Source organism: Syngnathus acus, unplaced genomic scaffold (assembly GCF_901709675.1).
Source record: "Syngnathus acus unplaced genomic scaffold, fSynAcu1.2, whole genome shotgun sequence".
In the NCBI taxonomy this organism is placed as follows: domain Eukaryota; kingdom Metazoa; phylum Chordata; class Actinopteri; order Syngnathiformes; family Syngnathidae; genus Syngnathus; species Syngnathus acus.
In genome coordinates this window covers 23,958-38,230 of record NW_023590238.1, presented here as the reverse complement: position 1 = coordinate 38,230, position 14,273 = coordinate 23,958, and the positions used below count along the sequence as shown (strand labels likewise).

General features: G+C 45.2%; 2 protein-coding genes and 2 long non-coding RNA genes across 4 annotated transcripts; all 4 read left to right on the top strand.

Moving 5' to 3' along the window:
* The first annotated feature begins 6,250 nt into the window (after nt 1-6,250).
* Nucleotides 6,251-7,022, top strand: LOC119119154 (snaclec agkisacutacin subunit A-like). The gene is made up of 3 exons (XM_037245676.1): nt 6,251-6,511; nt 6,577-6,683; nt 6,989-7,022. Exons 1-3 carry the CDS (start codon nt 6,251-6,253, stop codon nt 7,020-7,022), a joined length of 402 nt encoding a protein of 133 aa, XP_037101571.1.
* A 147-nt stretch (nt 7,023-7,169) lies between these two features.
* Nucleotides 7,170-8,067, top strand: LOC119119162. Its single transcript, XR_005097138.1, has 3 exons — nt 7,170-7,276; nt 7,353-7,432; nt 8,007-8,067. It is a non-coding gene; the product is annotated as an uncharacterized LOC119119162 (long non-coding RNA).
* Nucleotides 8,068-11,869: 3,802 nt separating this feature from the next.
* Nucleotides 11,870-12,343, top strand: LOC119119161. Its single transcript, XR_005097137.1, has 3 exons — nt 11,870-11,896; nt 12,119-12,227; nt 12,316-12,343. It is a non-coding gene; the product is annotated as an uncharacterized LOC119119161 (long non-coding RNA).
* Nucleotides 12,344-12,435: 92 nt separating this feature from the next.
* LOC119119153 (C-type mannose receptor 2-like) lies at nt 12,436-13,510 on the top strand. Its single transcript, XM_037245675.1, has 4 exons — nt 12,436-12,596; nt 13,028-13,138; nt 13,223-13,330; nt 13,473-13,510. Exons 1-4 carry the CDS (start codon nt 12,488-12,490, stop codon nt 13,508-13,510), a joined length of 366 nt encoding a protein of 121 aa, XP_037101570.1. The 5' UTR covers nt 12,436-12,487.
* The last annotated feature ends 763 nt before the right edge of the window (nt 13,511-14,273 follow it).

The window sequence follows — 14,273 nt, the reverse complement described above, 5'->3', positions numbered from 1 at the left end:
TCTATTGCTTTCCACCGCATGAAATCCATCCATTGTCCTGAAGTGCTTATCCTCACGAGGGTCACGGCTAGCCTATTCCAGCTGGGGGCACATCCTGAACTGGGTGCCAGGCAGTGGCAGGACCCACATCATTCCCATCACCCCCCTTCCAAAAAAAACAGAAAACAAGTAGGAGCGGTCAATCGGCCTATCATGAATGTTTTTGAAACGTGGGAGGAAACCTACGCATGCAAACGTGCAAACCCCACACGAGATGGCACTAAAGCCTGCGCTTAACGTACTGCACAAATCAAGCATTAGATATCAAAATCCCACCACACTAGTGTCATGTAAAAAAAAAAAAAAAAAAGTCAAGATGACAACCATGGAAACAAATTGATGGCATCATGACCCCTGACTGGTTCATGCAAAGATGTGCACTGCACTTTTGAAGCACTGAACCGAACTGACCCAAATTGCAACTAGGCTACGTAATATACATCTTTTTTTTTTTTTTTTTTCATGCTCACTGCGGTACCTCTTTTTATTTTTTGCTTTTGAAAGCTTTTGATTGTACAGACCATTAGTGGTAATGCTAGGATTGGACAAACCTTCACATATCATAATACAAGGGAAGCAAACTAACTCAAAACATACATTTAGCATACGCAAGCAGAAATAACAAATGGTCACATCATAAAGATCTAATTGCAGGCAAACAATACTATAAATATCATAAGCACACAATATAGTATAAAAGAACGTTCTTTTTGACAGCCTCTGTCTTGAGTGTCAGATGACGACGGATCCTTAATGCAGTGGACTTGAGCCACTGACAGATGGCGACATTTTGCTTCTTTAAACATACTTCCACATTTCCGATGCTCTCGACTTTTTAACTTGCAACAAAACCAGAATACTTGTAAGAAATACAAAGAACACATCGATCCATGGCCTTCTTGGTGCTTATTTTGGGCTTGATCTAGTTTCAAGGTAGAAGATTTCAAGCAACATATTGAGCTAAAGTTCGTCCTGCGTCAGTGGCATTCCAGGAGCTTGCAATACGCGACGCAATGCGGTGACGTCATCGCTAGACATTAAATGTCTCAGCTACAAAACCGTCGCAGCTCAAACGAACGTTTTTACGGCACAAACCAGCACAAACGAACGGTACTGTAAAGTGAAAAAAAGGGGGGGGGGGTTCCTTTTTCTTAACCAAATAAATGGTGTGCAGCGGTGACTTTTCCGCTGTCTGCGTGGTGGAGAAAAGTAGGACGATGCGTGGTTCCTTTTTCAGCTGAAAACACAGCGTATTTATTTAACAAACACACTGGCGCTAAACGCAACAACTTCTCCGTCAGTCAATCCCATACAACAATCCGCATGTCCGTTGTGACAGGACTTTCTTCCCCGGTAGCATCAATGTAGTGACGTCATTACCGTATATAACAACAAAAAGGTAAACAGAATTGGTACCTTAATACAGTGGTCCCCAACCACCGGGCCGCGGACCGGTACCGGTCCGTGGGTCACTTGGTACCGGGCCGCGGAGCCGCACAGGAAAAAAAAAAAAAATAATAATAATAATAATTTTTTTTTTTTGTTTGTTTTTTCATTGACGATCAATTCATTCAGGTTAAGACGCTCGTCCCGGTCACGTGACATGTTTCCCCAGTCGAGCCCGCAAAGCTAGAAAAAATGAGTAAGAATTTATTTTGAAAAATATAAAAAATTTGGCGAATCTCTCCCAATTACATCTGTCGGTGCATCTGAAAAATAAGGACTCTTGACACAGGGCGCTCGTCTCGGTCACGTGACATGTCACCACAGTCAAGCCCGCGAGGCAAGCAAAAATGAGCAAGAAACAGAGAAGTTTGGAAAGCTTCTTCGGAAAGGGAAAAACGTCCAATGAGGACACTGAAGAAGAAGAGGCTACGACTTCTAAGAAAAGGAAAGCTGCATTTAAAAGAACATTTCTGGAGTCCTACTTAAAATATGGATTTATCGCCACAGGTGACTCTGACGCGCCAAGTGCACTCCGCATATGTGGCGAAAGGCTAGCTAACGAGGCAATGAAGCCTTCAAACCTGCTTCGGCACATGGAGACCAAGCATCCTGCATTTAAAGACAAACCTTAACCACTTCGGGTGTCATTGTCTCCGATTACGCCTAGATGGGAACGGCTCATTTCTGAGAAAAGAGCTCGGTGCTCCCACTAATTCAACGTTTTATTTTTATGTGGTTTATATTTGTTTTTATGCCAGTCGTATCATTTTATTTCATCCTATTTATATTTATAAATATTTAAATAATAAATATATAAATATATTTATTTATATAAAGGCCGGTCCGCGAAAATATTTCTGACACGTAACCGGTCCGTGGTGCAAAAAAGGTTGGGGACCACTGCCTTAATACACACAGTGAGTCTAAGGGCGGACATAAACAATAATACTTAACAGGTACCATTCTGGATCCATTTGCCAGTCAATGGGGGGAGGGTCGACGTCACGATCGAAATTAAATTCAAGTAATAGCAAGCGCCGTGGCCGTTTGTGTGTCTGCGCCCTCTTGTTGAAAGGCTTATCCGTCTATCCGTGGATTTTGGTTCTCTGCTGCTGTTGTTGTTGTTGTTGTTGTTTTTGTTGAATAACGATCGTCCGCAAAAACGACACTGGGTCCCCATTGTGACCTGCAGTGAAAATGAAAGAAATGTCACGTTTGTTTTCAAAATTTGCATTATTTATTCAACTGTTATTTCTTTTTTTTATGGACATTTATTGAGCGCGCAGCCATGCCACTCGAGACTTTCCAAGACATTTCATGTGGGGAATTTTGTCCCTAAGTGGATACTTTTTAGTTATTATCAATTTGACCAATAGTGAACAACTATGTGTCTGTGCTCTTGTAAAACAAACGTATCGTTGTGGAAGAAGCCTTGAACGTTCTGACGACTCCCCCGCAGCAAAGCCAAAGGAGTGTGATGAGTCCAAAGTCATTTTTCAATTTGTTCGCCATTGCGGTGTGGTGCTGTCACGTGTCTGCCCGTCGGAAGGAACGACTCGGCCCCGCCCCCTTGTTTCAGGCAACCTTGGACTCGCAACATAAGGAACAAGCAGCGGTGCCGTTTGTTTGTCTGCTCCCTCTTGTTGAAAACCGAGCCCCCTTGTTGCTTAATACTGATCAATTGCTTCCCATTGTGACCTGCAGTAAAAATGAAAGAAAATGTCACGTTGGTTTTCAAAATTTGCATTCTTTATTAAGTACATTGTCAATAGAATTGCCACTCGGTTCCATTTCACTCAATTGCAGGTTTCTCTGCACGGGTGGCAAATAAGTCACCCCCTTCTCCTCAAATCGAGTCACTTTGCTACAAAGTAGGATGAGCTGGCCAGTCTACACCGAGTGTTTACAAGCAATGCCGAAAGGAAAAGGCACGTTCACAGAGGAGTTGAATCAAAGATTCAATAAAAAATATGATACTTTTAATGATCCTATTTATATTATAGATATTATGAATAAAAAGTATTCTACATATGTTTTGTGCTTTTGCATTCGAGGCCTGCGAGGCTCAATTGGAGACGCTTTCCCTTCATTTCTCCCAGATTCATTTGCTCATCGTCTCCTCGTTCATTTTCATTCAAAAGCACGTCCGCTAAATGTATTTTCTCATGTTCTCTGAAAATCAACACGAATTCTGAGAGGCGTGAATGGAAAAGCTTCTGTAGTCTTGTGTATACTTGAACATAAATTGAGTGACACCTCATTGAATTCCAACTTTCATACTTGGATTTAATTATTTGTATTTACTGTTAAACGAGTTGACTGCTTTTCGCTGTTGTTCCCTTCCAGAACATTTACAAAGTCACAAAAACAAAAGGAATCAAAGGCTTTTTTTTTTTTTTTTTTTTTTTCCTTTTGGTTATGCACACACGCGCGCGCCACTCCCCACGTCGCTTGAGAGTGCTTTGAGATGACTACCTTCGAATGTGACGTTTTTGAAGTGTGGGCGTGGCCTGCCTTTGGCTCGGAGCAGGGTGGACCAAACGTTCATTTTTCCTCTGTACTTGAACCACTGGCTACTCGCAGTGAGGCGACTTATCATTTATTTTCTTCCGACTAGAATCGTTGCGACCCTCAGTGAGAGGGGGGATTTTCCTCCAACATGTGGGAAGAATTAAACCGTGTTCTTCTCCTGATTGGCATATATTGGGCATGTGCTTCAGGTAAGCAATTTGTATCTTTAGTCCATCGAAACAACAGTAAAGAGCTGGAATGTACTGTACTGTGAGTTAGCACGACTGCATCTGCTTCTATTCTAACATTACGGTGCCTGAGAGAAAAAAAATAATCATTGCAATGTCACACATTTGGACGACAAACACTTTGAGGAACTTTGAAGAATCCTCATTATTCGGACACTTTGATGTAGTTGCTGTGTACGTCAATTGTCCCGGACCGGACCTTTCTTGTTATCGAGGCTTGCCTTTATCATCATCATTTTCATCATTCATGTGGGAAGCTGTTGTGTCCGAACATCCGAGCAACGTGACTTTGAAATGACGAGCTAAAACCGTTGAGTCAAGTGTCTTTGCGTTTTCTTACGGCGGCAAACGAGCCCCGCTTGTGAATTTTAAGTGCGCACTGGCTGTCAGGATGACGTATTGAAGTTGAGCATATAACTTCAAAATATCCAATCTAAAATTGGCCCTTTTATTTTGGAAGCCGAATGTGTTTTTACTGGGCTTTTCCTTCCATCTCTTTTTTCCGTGTATACTTTTGTTTTTCTTTCGCTCTGTTATTTTTTATTTTTTCTATTTTTTTATTCCTAAAACATGGGCACGCTTGGAATTCAGGAGCGGCTGATTGGACTTTGTGACACTTAGATGAGTTGCACCGTTAGGGTTTAAGACACAGAATGACAATAAGACACAAGAAGAATAATAAATTATATATAATAATAATAATAATAATAATAATGATAATAGTGATCATAGTGATAATACTAGTTTAATAATAATAAAAGTAATACATTTATTATTATTAATAATGATAATGATAATAATAAATAAGAATAATCATTTCTTACACCCCTTTATACAATATATTATGCACAAGTGTATATAGACAAGATATTTCTTGGCGCCCCTATGATACGAATATTTTCATGATTTATATGAGCTAATTATAATGAATAATAATCAATCATTATTAGTCATTATTATTAATAGTTTCTTACAGTCCTTGATAGAGTATTAGCAATAATTTCTTACAGCCCCTTTATACAATAGATATTTCTTAGCACCTCTGTTATAAAAAAAATCATGGTTATTATGATCTAAATATAGATTATAATCATTATGTTATATTAATTGTAATTATATTATTAATAATACACCTTTGTGTCTGGTCTGTTATCATCACACACCAAAAAGTTGCAACACAGTTGTGCAGTTCATAATATCGCTGTGCATCATCAAAATGTGTCGGCATAATGTTTTCAAAGATTGCAAAATTGAGTAGGAGACTCTCAATGCGTGTTCATTTCTGCTAGTGAATCGCAAGGCGCATCTGAATAATTGCATTTGCCCCTCAGAGTCCATGCTTATTAGGATTGATTGATTGATTGATTGATTGATTGATTGATTGATTGATTGATTGAGCCCGCAGTTTAAAAGCCCTTCTTCTCCATGAAACAGTCAGGCCTGGCTTGTTTGGCTTTGTACTTTGATATAAGGAAGGGCGGGCGGGCGGTTGGTCTTCTTGAGCTAAGAAGGGGGGAGCGGTCCAACTGTTGCAACGTGTTCCATTCGATTGAGTTGCGTTGTGCTTTAGCACCCTCCAGTGGTGAAATGTGCGATGACCTGATTTGAGTTTAGCTCATTGGTCATCGATATGCCACACGTGCGTAACTGGTGGGTGGGGTATTTGCTGAGGTTGAAGATGATGATGATGATGGCATCTTTTAAGTGGAACAACTTGCACCATTGGTGGCTGACGACATACTTTTTGCCCCACTGTACATCTGAAGCTGAGTATCATCACTTTGGGGCCATTGTGTGCAATCCTTGGCAGGCGTAAGTGATGCTTTTATGCAAACAATCAGCAGCTCCACGTTGCTGCATGGCGCTGGCTGAACCCAAAAATGGAGGACAGGCATGTTTTTGGAAGGGGCCAAAGCGACAATGGGCGTTGGCCCCCCCCATCCCCCCTGACAGAATCCTCGTGCATTTGGTTGAGATGCCCCCAATGAAGAGCACAGAATAAAAACATGCAAGTGTTCCATCAGTGTGCTCTGATCTATCCGCCTGATCCCCAAATTGTGCCTTCAGCCAACAAGTGTCTTTCCGGGTGGCTCGAGCACGACTCCAGCTGCTACAAGAAGGTGGTGACGCCCAACGGTTGGTTGGGGGCCCGGCACCACTGCGTCTGGCAGGGCGGCGACCTGCTCTCCATCACCACCTCGGCCGAGGAGGACTTTGTGAAGCGCACCATGGGCAACACCCGCTTCTGGCTGGGACTCTCCAACCAGGTGAGACGGAAGCAGTCGTGGACTCTGCAGCGACAACTGGAACTGTTTTCTTCTTTCCCCCCCAGAAATGCGACGACGTCTGGTGTGGCTTTGAAGGCGGGAGCCAGAAGCTGATCTGGTCCGATGGTGAGACAACGACATACACCAACTGGACCTCAGACCAATTTAAAAGGTAAGAAGTCACATCTTCGCATGCTGTTGTCAGGCGGACACGCGTAAAGGTTCTGGAACCAATTTTGAGAACGAGCACTCAAGGAAAAATAGGAAAATGTTCCTTTTTATAATCTACCGACAGCGCCGACGTCGCGTCCTGCGCCTACGTCAACCAAGGAGTTAAGTTGTCGCCTGGGAAGTGGAGGTCTGGCTCCTGCGCTTCCTCGTTGGCCTACATGTGCAAACGGCCGCAGAGTAAGTCTGCACGTCCGTGGTCACGTTGCTGATGAAAGGTGAGATGCGCAAACGGGTCTTTTTTTGCAGGCTGCCCGGAGGGACGGACGTGTACCTTCAATAGTGTTACTGCTGTAATGAAGAGTGAGTTGCAGCACGCTTATTTGCGCTTTAACCATCTCGTCATGGTTTCCTCCTCAATGTTTTTCCTTGTGGCCTCAGCTTCCGACTGCGACGATGGCAACTTCCTTTATGGCGATGATTGCTATCTTTTTGACACGACGCATAGAAGTTGGGAGGAAGGCGAGAAGTTTTGTCTCGCCCGGCGAGGCCACCTGGCTAGCATACACTCTGAGCAAGATGCCCGATTCATTACTGGTGAGCACCGCCACAGTCGTCATTTGGCTGAAGCTCTTCTTGCCCTGAAGCTCTTGTTCTCCTTCCTTTCATCAAGATCACTCATATTACTATTCTACTTGGATGGGAGAAAAGAAGAAGGGCAACAACTACGGGTGGACTGACGGAACAGCTTCTGTAAGTGGATTGCTGAAGGCCTTTGGAAAAGTCATGTTGCAGGCATCCGTCTTGTCTCGAGGCATCGGGCAGCCGCTTACAAAGTATTGGCGATCTGATTTTAGAGAGGAGGCGGTTAAGATGATATATCATGGACGGTCTTTAGGTCTTCAGGGTTAGTTGCTTTGTGCACATTTTCCCCAGACATTTGGGTTGCCAGGGCGGGCACCATGTTTTATTGCAATGTTCATACTACTTTGACTGACAGGGTTAGTTGCTCTGTGCATGTTTTTCCCAGACATGTATTTGGGTTGCCAGGGCGGGCACAATGTTTTATGGCAATGTTCATACTACTTTGACTGACAGGGTTAGTTGCTCTGTGCATGTTTTTCCCAGACATGTATTTGGGTTGCCAGGGCGGGCACAATGTTTTATTGCAATGTTCATACTACTATGACTGACAAAGTGAAACCAACAACCAAAGTGAAACTTTAATGAGAGAAGGTACGAAAACGGTGCAAGTGAGGAAATGCGGCGGGAAGATGACTACATCGAATGCAACACGCTAAAGTTCTGTCCAAAATCTCGTCCGCAGGACTACGGAAAAGTTGTCTACAGCTCCAGTGGTGACTGTTCTAATTTGTATACCAGCGAAAGGCTGTACAGAAACTGTAATTGCCGCTGGACATACCCACCGGTCTGCAAAACAGGTGCAAACGTCCCTCCCGAGCGCCCCTTTTGGATGCGTGAAGCATTTGCTCATATTCGCTCCGCTTTTTCTGCAGCCAAGCGCGGAGGGCCTCCACAGCTGCCACCATTAGTCGGCCAGCCGGGTAGGTGTCCCGCACTGCCGCCGTCTTGCGCTGTCTTACGCCGTCTGGCTCGCAGACTGGACTCAGAAATGCGGCTGGTGGCTGGACAACTCCGAGAGCGACTTCTGCTACCTGATGATCCGCCAGCCCACTAAGACCTGGCAGGAGGCGCAAGACGACTGCCAACGCCTCCAAGGGAACCTGCTCAGCATCACCGACGACCATGAGCAGACCTTCGTACGCGGTAGGCGGCCATGAATTGAAATATTGGCCATGAACAAGTTGTTGTTGTTATATGTTCATTTCGAACCTATTTAAAACATGAAAATAGGAAAATAAAACACCACTTTAAAGTGCCATATCTAAGTCACTGAAACAAACAACCCAAAACCGCCAACAACAAAGAATGCTCGAGTGTAGTCAGTCTGTGTGTAGTCAGTTTTGTCTTTTTTTTCCCCTCATACATGTTAAGGAACCAGTTTTTCGACACTTTTTTTGGAACACTTGTGTTTGCCCTATTTTCATGCTCATTTTCCAGACCATTCCATAATTTCACCCCACAAACGACGGTCATACCCTTACTTTTTATCGTTGTTAAGACTTTTCCACTCTGAAAATTCTCTTCCTTTCTCAGATGATAGCCACCATGCTTGCCTTTCCAGAAACAAATTTATACCTTTTATACCTTGCTGTGTACATATAATTTGAGCCGTCTTGTGTTTGATCACATCCCTGAGTGACAAAAGTTTGTCGGGTATTATAAAAAGTGCGTTTGTATGCTCCTTGTTATTTTTCCTATTGCTTGCCTTATTCGGTGTTACCCCGTATTTCCACGCAGTAGTTCAGATATGGCAGTATCTGGAGTCCGGACTGCTTCTTGCTTTCCTCAGAATTGCAATAACCTTTGACATTTTTGTTTTTACATGATTGATTAATGTGTGATTTCCAGCAGCTTTTTATTGTCAACAGTCACGCCCAGGAATTTTCTTTCAGAAACCCTTTCTTTCATACCATTGTCAATTTTCACTTCGATTTATACCTGACAAATAATTTTGTTGTTGGCAGTTTGGTTTTACATTAAACCACGTATTCATTTCTGTGGTGATTGTTGGTTTCCATAAGCTGCTGTAAATTGTCCCCAGCGCAATAGATGTTTGTATCATCATCATTTCATGATGTTGGATACACAAGTCGTTGAAGAGGACCAAGGGCAGAGGTTGTTCACCTGTTATGGGATACATGATCTCCAGACTTTTTACAAATTGCTGCCTGTTGCTTAAGTAGCTCCTCAGCCAGTCCATGATGCCATGATTTACTGGGTCAAATGCTTTTGGTTCATGATCTATTAAGATCCATTAGTGTCCTTCCGGAATCCATATTGACTGTCAGCTAAAAGCTTTTTTTTTTTTTTCTTCAATCTCGTTTTCTCGTTTTTCTGTGAACAGTTTTTTTTAATATATAGATCAGTTTTATCACACACACACACACACACACACATATATATGCAATATCCGCATTTTTTTGGTCAGATGCTGGTTAGGTCTGATCCCTCAGCCGTCTACCCTGTTTCAGTAGCTCCAATTTGTGTTTGCAAACCGCACTGTTATTGCTGCTTTGGTTTTAATATTTCTCGATGGTCCCCCTGTCTAACTCAATTCCTTTTGAGCTGAGAAAGTCGATCACCCGGAGCTCAACGGATGACGCGTCCTCCTCACTCGGCTCCTCTTGATGATGTCGTTCATTCTGGTACAGGTTACATCAAGGCTCTGATGAAAGCATCCTCTCTGTGGTTGGGCGCCAATGTCGCCATCAGTGACGAAGGCAGCACGTGGGCTGACGGAGCCTCGTTCACTTACGTCCACTCGACTTCAGGTCTGTCGGAGACGGTTGTCTGCTGCAATTTGGAGGAACGGAGGAGCACTGAGATCTTCTCTCCCGCCCCCCAGGTACCCCCGATGGAAATTGTCTTTCCTTCCTCACTGGCAACGGCAACTGGCACTACGACTCGTGCAACAAGAAGAGAGGTTACGTCTGCAAGAAAAGAGGAAATGGTAAGTGAGAGGCAGCGCCCCACCGACTGTCATCGCTCCTTGACGTCTGTGCCTTGATGTCTCTTTTTCTTTCCTCTTGCAGTAAAGGCTACGCCGGCTCCTGAGTGTAAGTCGCCTTCGACTGCGTTGAAAACAATGACCCTGGAGTCACACCATGCCAACCAACAAATTCTGTCCTTTTTCGTTTTTATGAAGTACTCAGCCATGTGTTGAATGTTTTTTGCATCGTTTTACCTTGTACAACGGCACTTTGGTTGTTTCTGAAGCGCCAAGGTGAATGTTCCGGAATCCTTTCAAAATGTAAACGTCTCTGATGCCATTGGGCTAAGCTAACCAAGTCGAGTCCCGGATCTTCCAATTTGCCCGAGAAAATGTAGATTTGGCCAGCCGTGACCCGCAAATTGCCCTTTGCTCAAAATGGTGGACTGAAGGGCAAAAACAGGAGTGTGCTCTGATCTGTTCCCCAAATTGTGCCCTCAGCCAACAAGTGTGCTCCCGGGTGGCTCGAGCACGACTCCAGCTGCTACAAGAAGGAGGTGGTGACGCCCAACGGTTGGCTGGGGGCCTGGCACCACTGCGTCCGGATGGGCGGCGACCTGCTCTCCATCACCTCCTCGGCCGAGGAGGACTTTGTGAAGGGCACCATGGGCGAGGACACCCCCTTCTGGCTGGGACTCTCCAACCAGGTGAGACAGAAGCGCAAGCGGCCGTCGACTGCTGCGACAAGTGGGACTGTTGTTCTTTTTCCCCCCAGAAATGCGACAAGTTCTGGTGTCGCTTTGAAGACGGGAGCCAGAATCTGACCTGGTCCGATGGCGAGACAATGAATCACACCAACTGGGCCTCAAATCAACTCGAAAGGTAAGACGTAACTGCTGTTGTCAGGTGGAGGAGCCAATTTTGAAAAGGGCCATTTGGGGAAAGTGAAAAAAAAGAAAAGAAAAATGGGAAAATAATTGCTTGTGTCTTTTCTCCCGACAGCGCCGACGTTGCATCCTGCGCCTACGTCAACCAAGGGGGAAGGGGTGAGCCCGGCAAGTGGCGGTCTGGCTCCTGTCTTTCCTCGTTGGCCTACATGTGCAAACGGCCGCTGAGTAAGCCTGCACGTTTGTAATCAGGTTGACTTTGAAAAGAGAAAAGCTTTGAAAAGGGAAAAGCTCCAACAGGTCTTTTTTTTTGTGCAGACTGCTCGAAGTGTAAGCCCAAGAGTGGTCCCGCTGTAGTGACGAGTGAGTTGCAGCACACTTATTTGCACTTGAACATCTTGTCATGGTCATGTTTTTCTTTGTGGACCCAGCCTCCGACTGCCACGAAAACACCTTCCACTATGGCCACTATTGTTATCATTACGAGAAGACGGTTAAAACCTTTGACGATGCCGAGAAGTTCTGTCTTGCCTGGGGAGGCCGCCTGGCTAGCGTCCACTCCAAGAAAGAGGCCCAATTTGTGTATGGTGAGCACCAAGAGGAACCGCCGCAGTCGTCATTTGACTGAAGCTCTTCTTGCCCTGAAGCTCGTGTTCTCCTTCCTTTCCTCAAGATCACTCGCAAACCTTACAATCTGCTTTCGTGGGACTCAAGAAGGAGGACGACGACTACGAGTGGAGTGACGGAACAACTTACGTAAGTGAAATGCCTTTGAAAAAGTCATTTTTCAAAATCTGAGCTGGCAAAGTCCAAATTTGAGTAGGATAAAAATAAAAGTGGACATAGGAGAAATGTTGCTCGAGGCTTCAAATTTTGGATTGTTTTGGAGGGGAAATGGGCAAAACTTGGGCGCGATTGCCGAGGAAGGGCGTTGGGAAGCCGAGCAGACAGAGTCCAACATGCTCATGTCGTCCGCAGGACTACAAGTGTAAAAATGACACCAAGGGGGACTGCGCGTTCCCAAATTCTGTTGGGGAGTTGAGTGCCAGCTCCTGCACAACGGAGCGGCCATTTGTCTGCAAAACAGGTGCAAACGCCCCTCCCGAGCGCTCCTTCTGCACACATCAAGCATTTGCTCATATTTGTAAACACCATTCCCCCCTCTTCCCCTACAGCCAAGCACGGAGGGGTTCCACAGCTGCCCTCATTAGTCGGCCAACCGGGTAGGTGTCCCGCACTGCCGCCGTCTTACGCTGTCTTGCGCCATCTTACGCCGTCTGGCTCGCAGAATGGACTGTTACATGCGGCTGGTGGCTGGACGACCCAATCAACGACTTCTGCTACCTGATGATCCGCCAGCCCACCAAGACTTGGAAGGAGGCGCAAGCCAACTGCCAACGCCTCCACGGGAACCTGCTCAGCATCACCGACCGCGATGAGCAGGTCTTTGTGCATGGTAGGCGGCCATTTGTTGGTGTCACGAATGAATGGATGGACGGATGGATGGACGGATGGATGAATGGATTGATGGATGAATGGATGAATGAATCGAACAAACGAATGAATGGTGTCGTTCCAAAATGCGCCTCATGGGCTCAATGAGCGGGTCAGTAAAGCGCATCTCTGGAAGATCCACCTAAGAGCACCCCAATCCACTGACTCTTTCAAAACCGGACTTAAAACTCACCTCTTTACTCTAGCATTTCCGTAATTCCTGTTCCCATATCCTGGTTGTCGTCCAGTTGTTTTATACTTGTCCTTGCTTTGTTTTCTTGTTTTTACTTGCCATGTAGCACTTTGAGATTCCTCCGAATGTAAAGTGCGTTATAAATATAATGTATTATTATTATTATTAGATCCTGTTCCACCTTTGCCTTGGGTCCACAGGTTACGTCAGGTCTCTGCCCTCTCTGTGGTTGGGCGCCGATGTCTCCACCACGGAAGATGACGCCCAATGGACTGACGGATCCCCGTTCACTTACAGCCACTCGAGTGCAGGTCGGTCTGAAAGCATGTCTGATGCTTGTCGGCTGCACTTTGGAGGAACGGCGCAGCGCTGAGATCTTGTCTCCCTCCCTCTAGGTGACCCCGAAGAGGGGAAGTGTCTTTCCTTATTCACTGACAGCGGCGCCTGGAAGCACGACACGTGCGACAAGAAGAGAAGCTACGTCTGCAAGAAGATGAAAAAAGGTGAGTAAGTTGTGATGCTCCGCTGGCCGTCATCGTGCATTGACGTCCGTCTGTGCCCTGACGTCCGTCTTTGCCCTGACGTTTGTCTTTGCCCCGACGTCCGTCTTTGCCCTGACGTCTGTCTTTGCCTTTCCTCTTGCAGGAGTGGCAGAACCTTTGCTGTCTTCTGACGGTAAGTAGCCTGACAAAATTAGTCACAAATTCTGTGCAATTGTTCTTATTTTATTAAGTACGCAAATGTACTTGAATGTTTTTCGCGTTGACTCGCATGTGGCAATGTTTGTTTCACAACCGTGCTTTATAAAGGTGATTTTTTTTTTTAGGGATCATTTAGAATTGTAAACGTCTCTGATGCCATTGGGCTAACCCAGTGCTTCTCAATTATTTTCTGTGATGCCCCCCCCCTAGGGAGAAGAAAATATTTCGCGCACCCCCCCCTTCCATGTTATTAACATTAAAAAAAAACAAAAAATAAATAAAAAAAGATCAACTTACAATAAAGAATAACTTTATTATTAACATTGTTTTTAGTCTGTAACAGATCAAAGTGCATCACTGCCTGAAATTAAAAAATAAATTATAAGTATTCAAACTATAAACATTCTTGACCAACTGCCATTTTATGATGAAAAAAAATACATCCATCTATCCATCCATTTTCTTTACCGCTTAGTCCCCACGGGGGTCGCGGGCGTGCTGGAGCCTATCCCAGCCGTCGTCGGGCAGTAGGCGGGGGACATCCTGAACCGGTTGCCAGCCAATCACAGGTCACACAGAAACAAACACCCATACGCACTCGCACTCACACCTAGGGACGATTTGGAGTGCTCAATCGGCCTACCAAGCATGTTTTTGGGATGTGGGAGGAAACCGGAGTGCCAGGAGAACCCCCACGCGGGCCCCGTGGGAGAACATGCAAACTCCACACAGGGAGGGCCGGAGG

Bases quoted from the DNA above. Each gene is read 5' to 3' on its own strand.
- LOC119119154 (XM_037245676.1), top strand. From the start codon at position 6,251: ATGCAAGTGTTCCATCAGTGTGCTCTGATCTATCCGCCTGATCCCCAA. The intron at 6,512-6,576 runs GTGAGACGGAAG...TTTCCCCCCCAG, and splicing joins GGCTGGGACTCTCCAACCAG to AAATGCGACGACGTCTGGTG. The intron at 6,684-6,988 runs GTAAGAAGTCAC...CTTTTTTTGCAG, and splicing joins ACCTCAGACCAATTTAAAAG to GCTGCCCGGAGGGACGGACG.
- LOC119119153 (XM_037245675.1), top strand. From the start codon at position 12,488: ATGATCCGCCAGCCCACCAAGACTTGGAAGGAGGCGCAAGCCAACTGC. The intron at 13,139-13,222 runs GTCGGTCTGAAA...CCCTCCCTCTAG, and splicing joins TTACAGCCACTCGAGTGCAG to GTGACCCCGAAGAGGGGAAG. The intron at 13,331-13,472 runs GTGAGTAAGTTG...TTCCTCTTGCAG, and splicing joins CTGCAAGAAGATGAAAAAAG to GAGTGGCAGAACCTTTGCTG.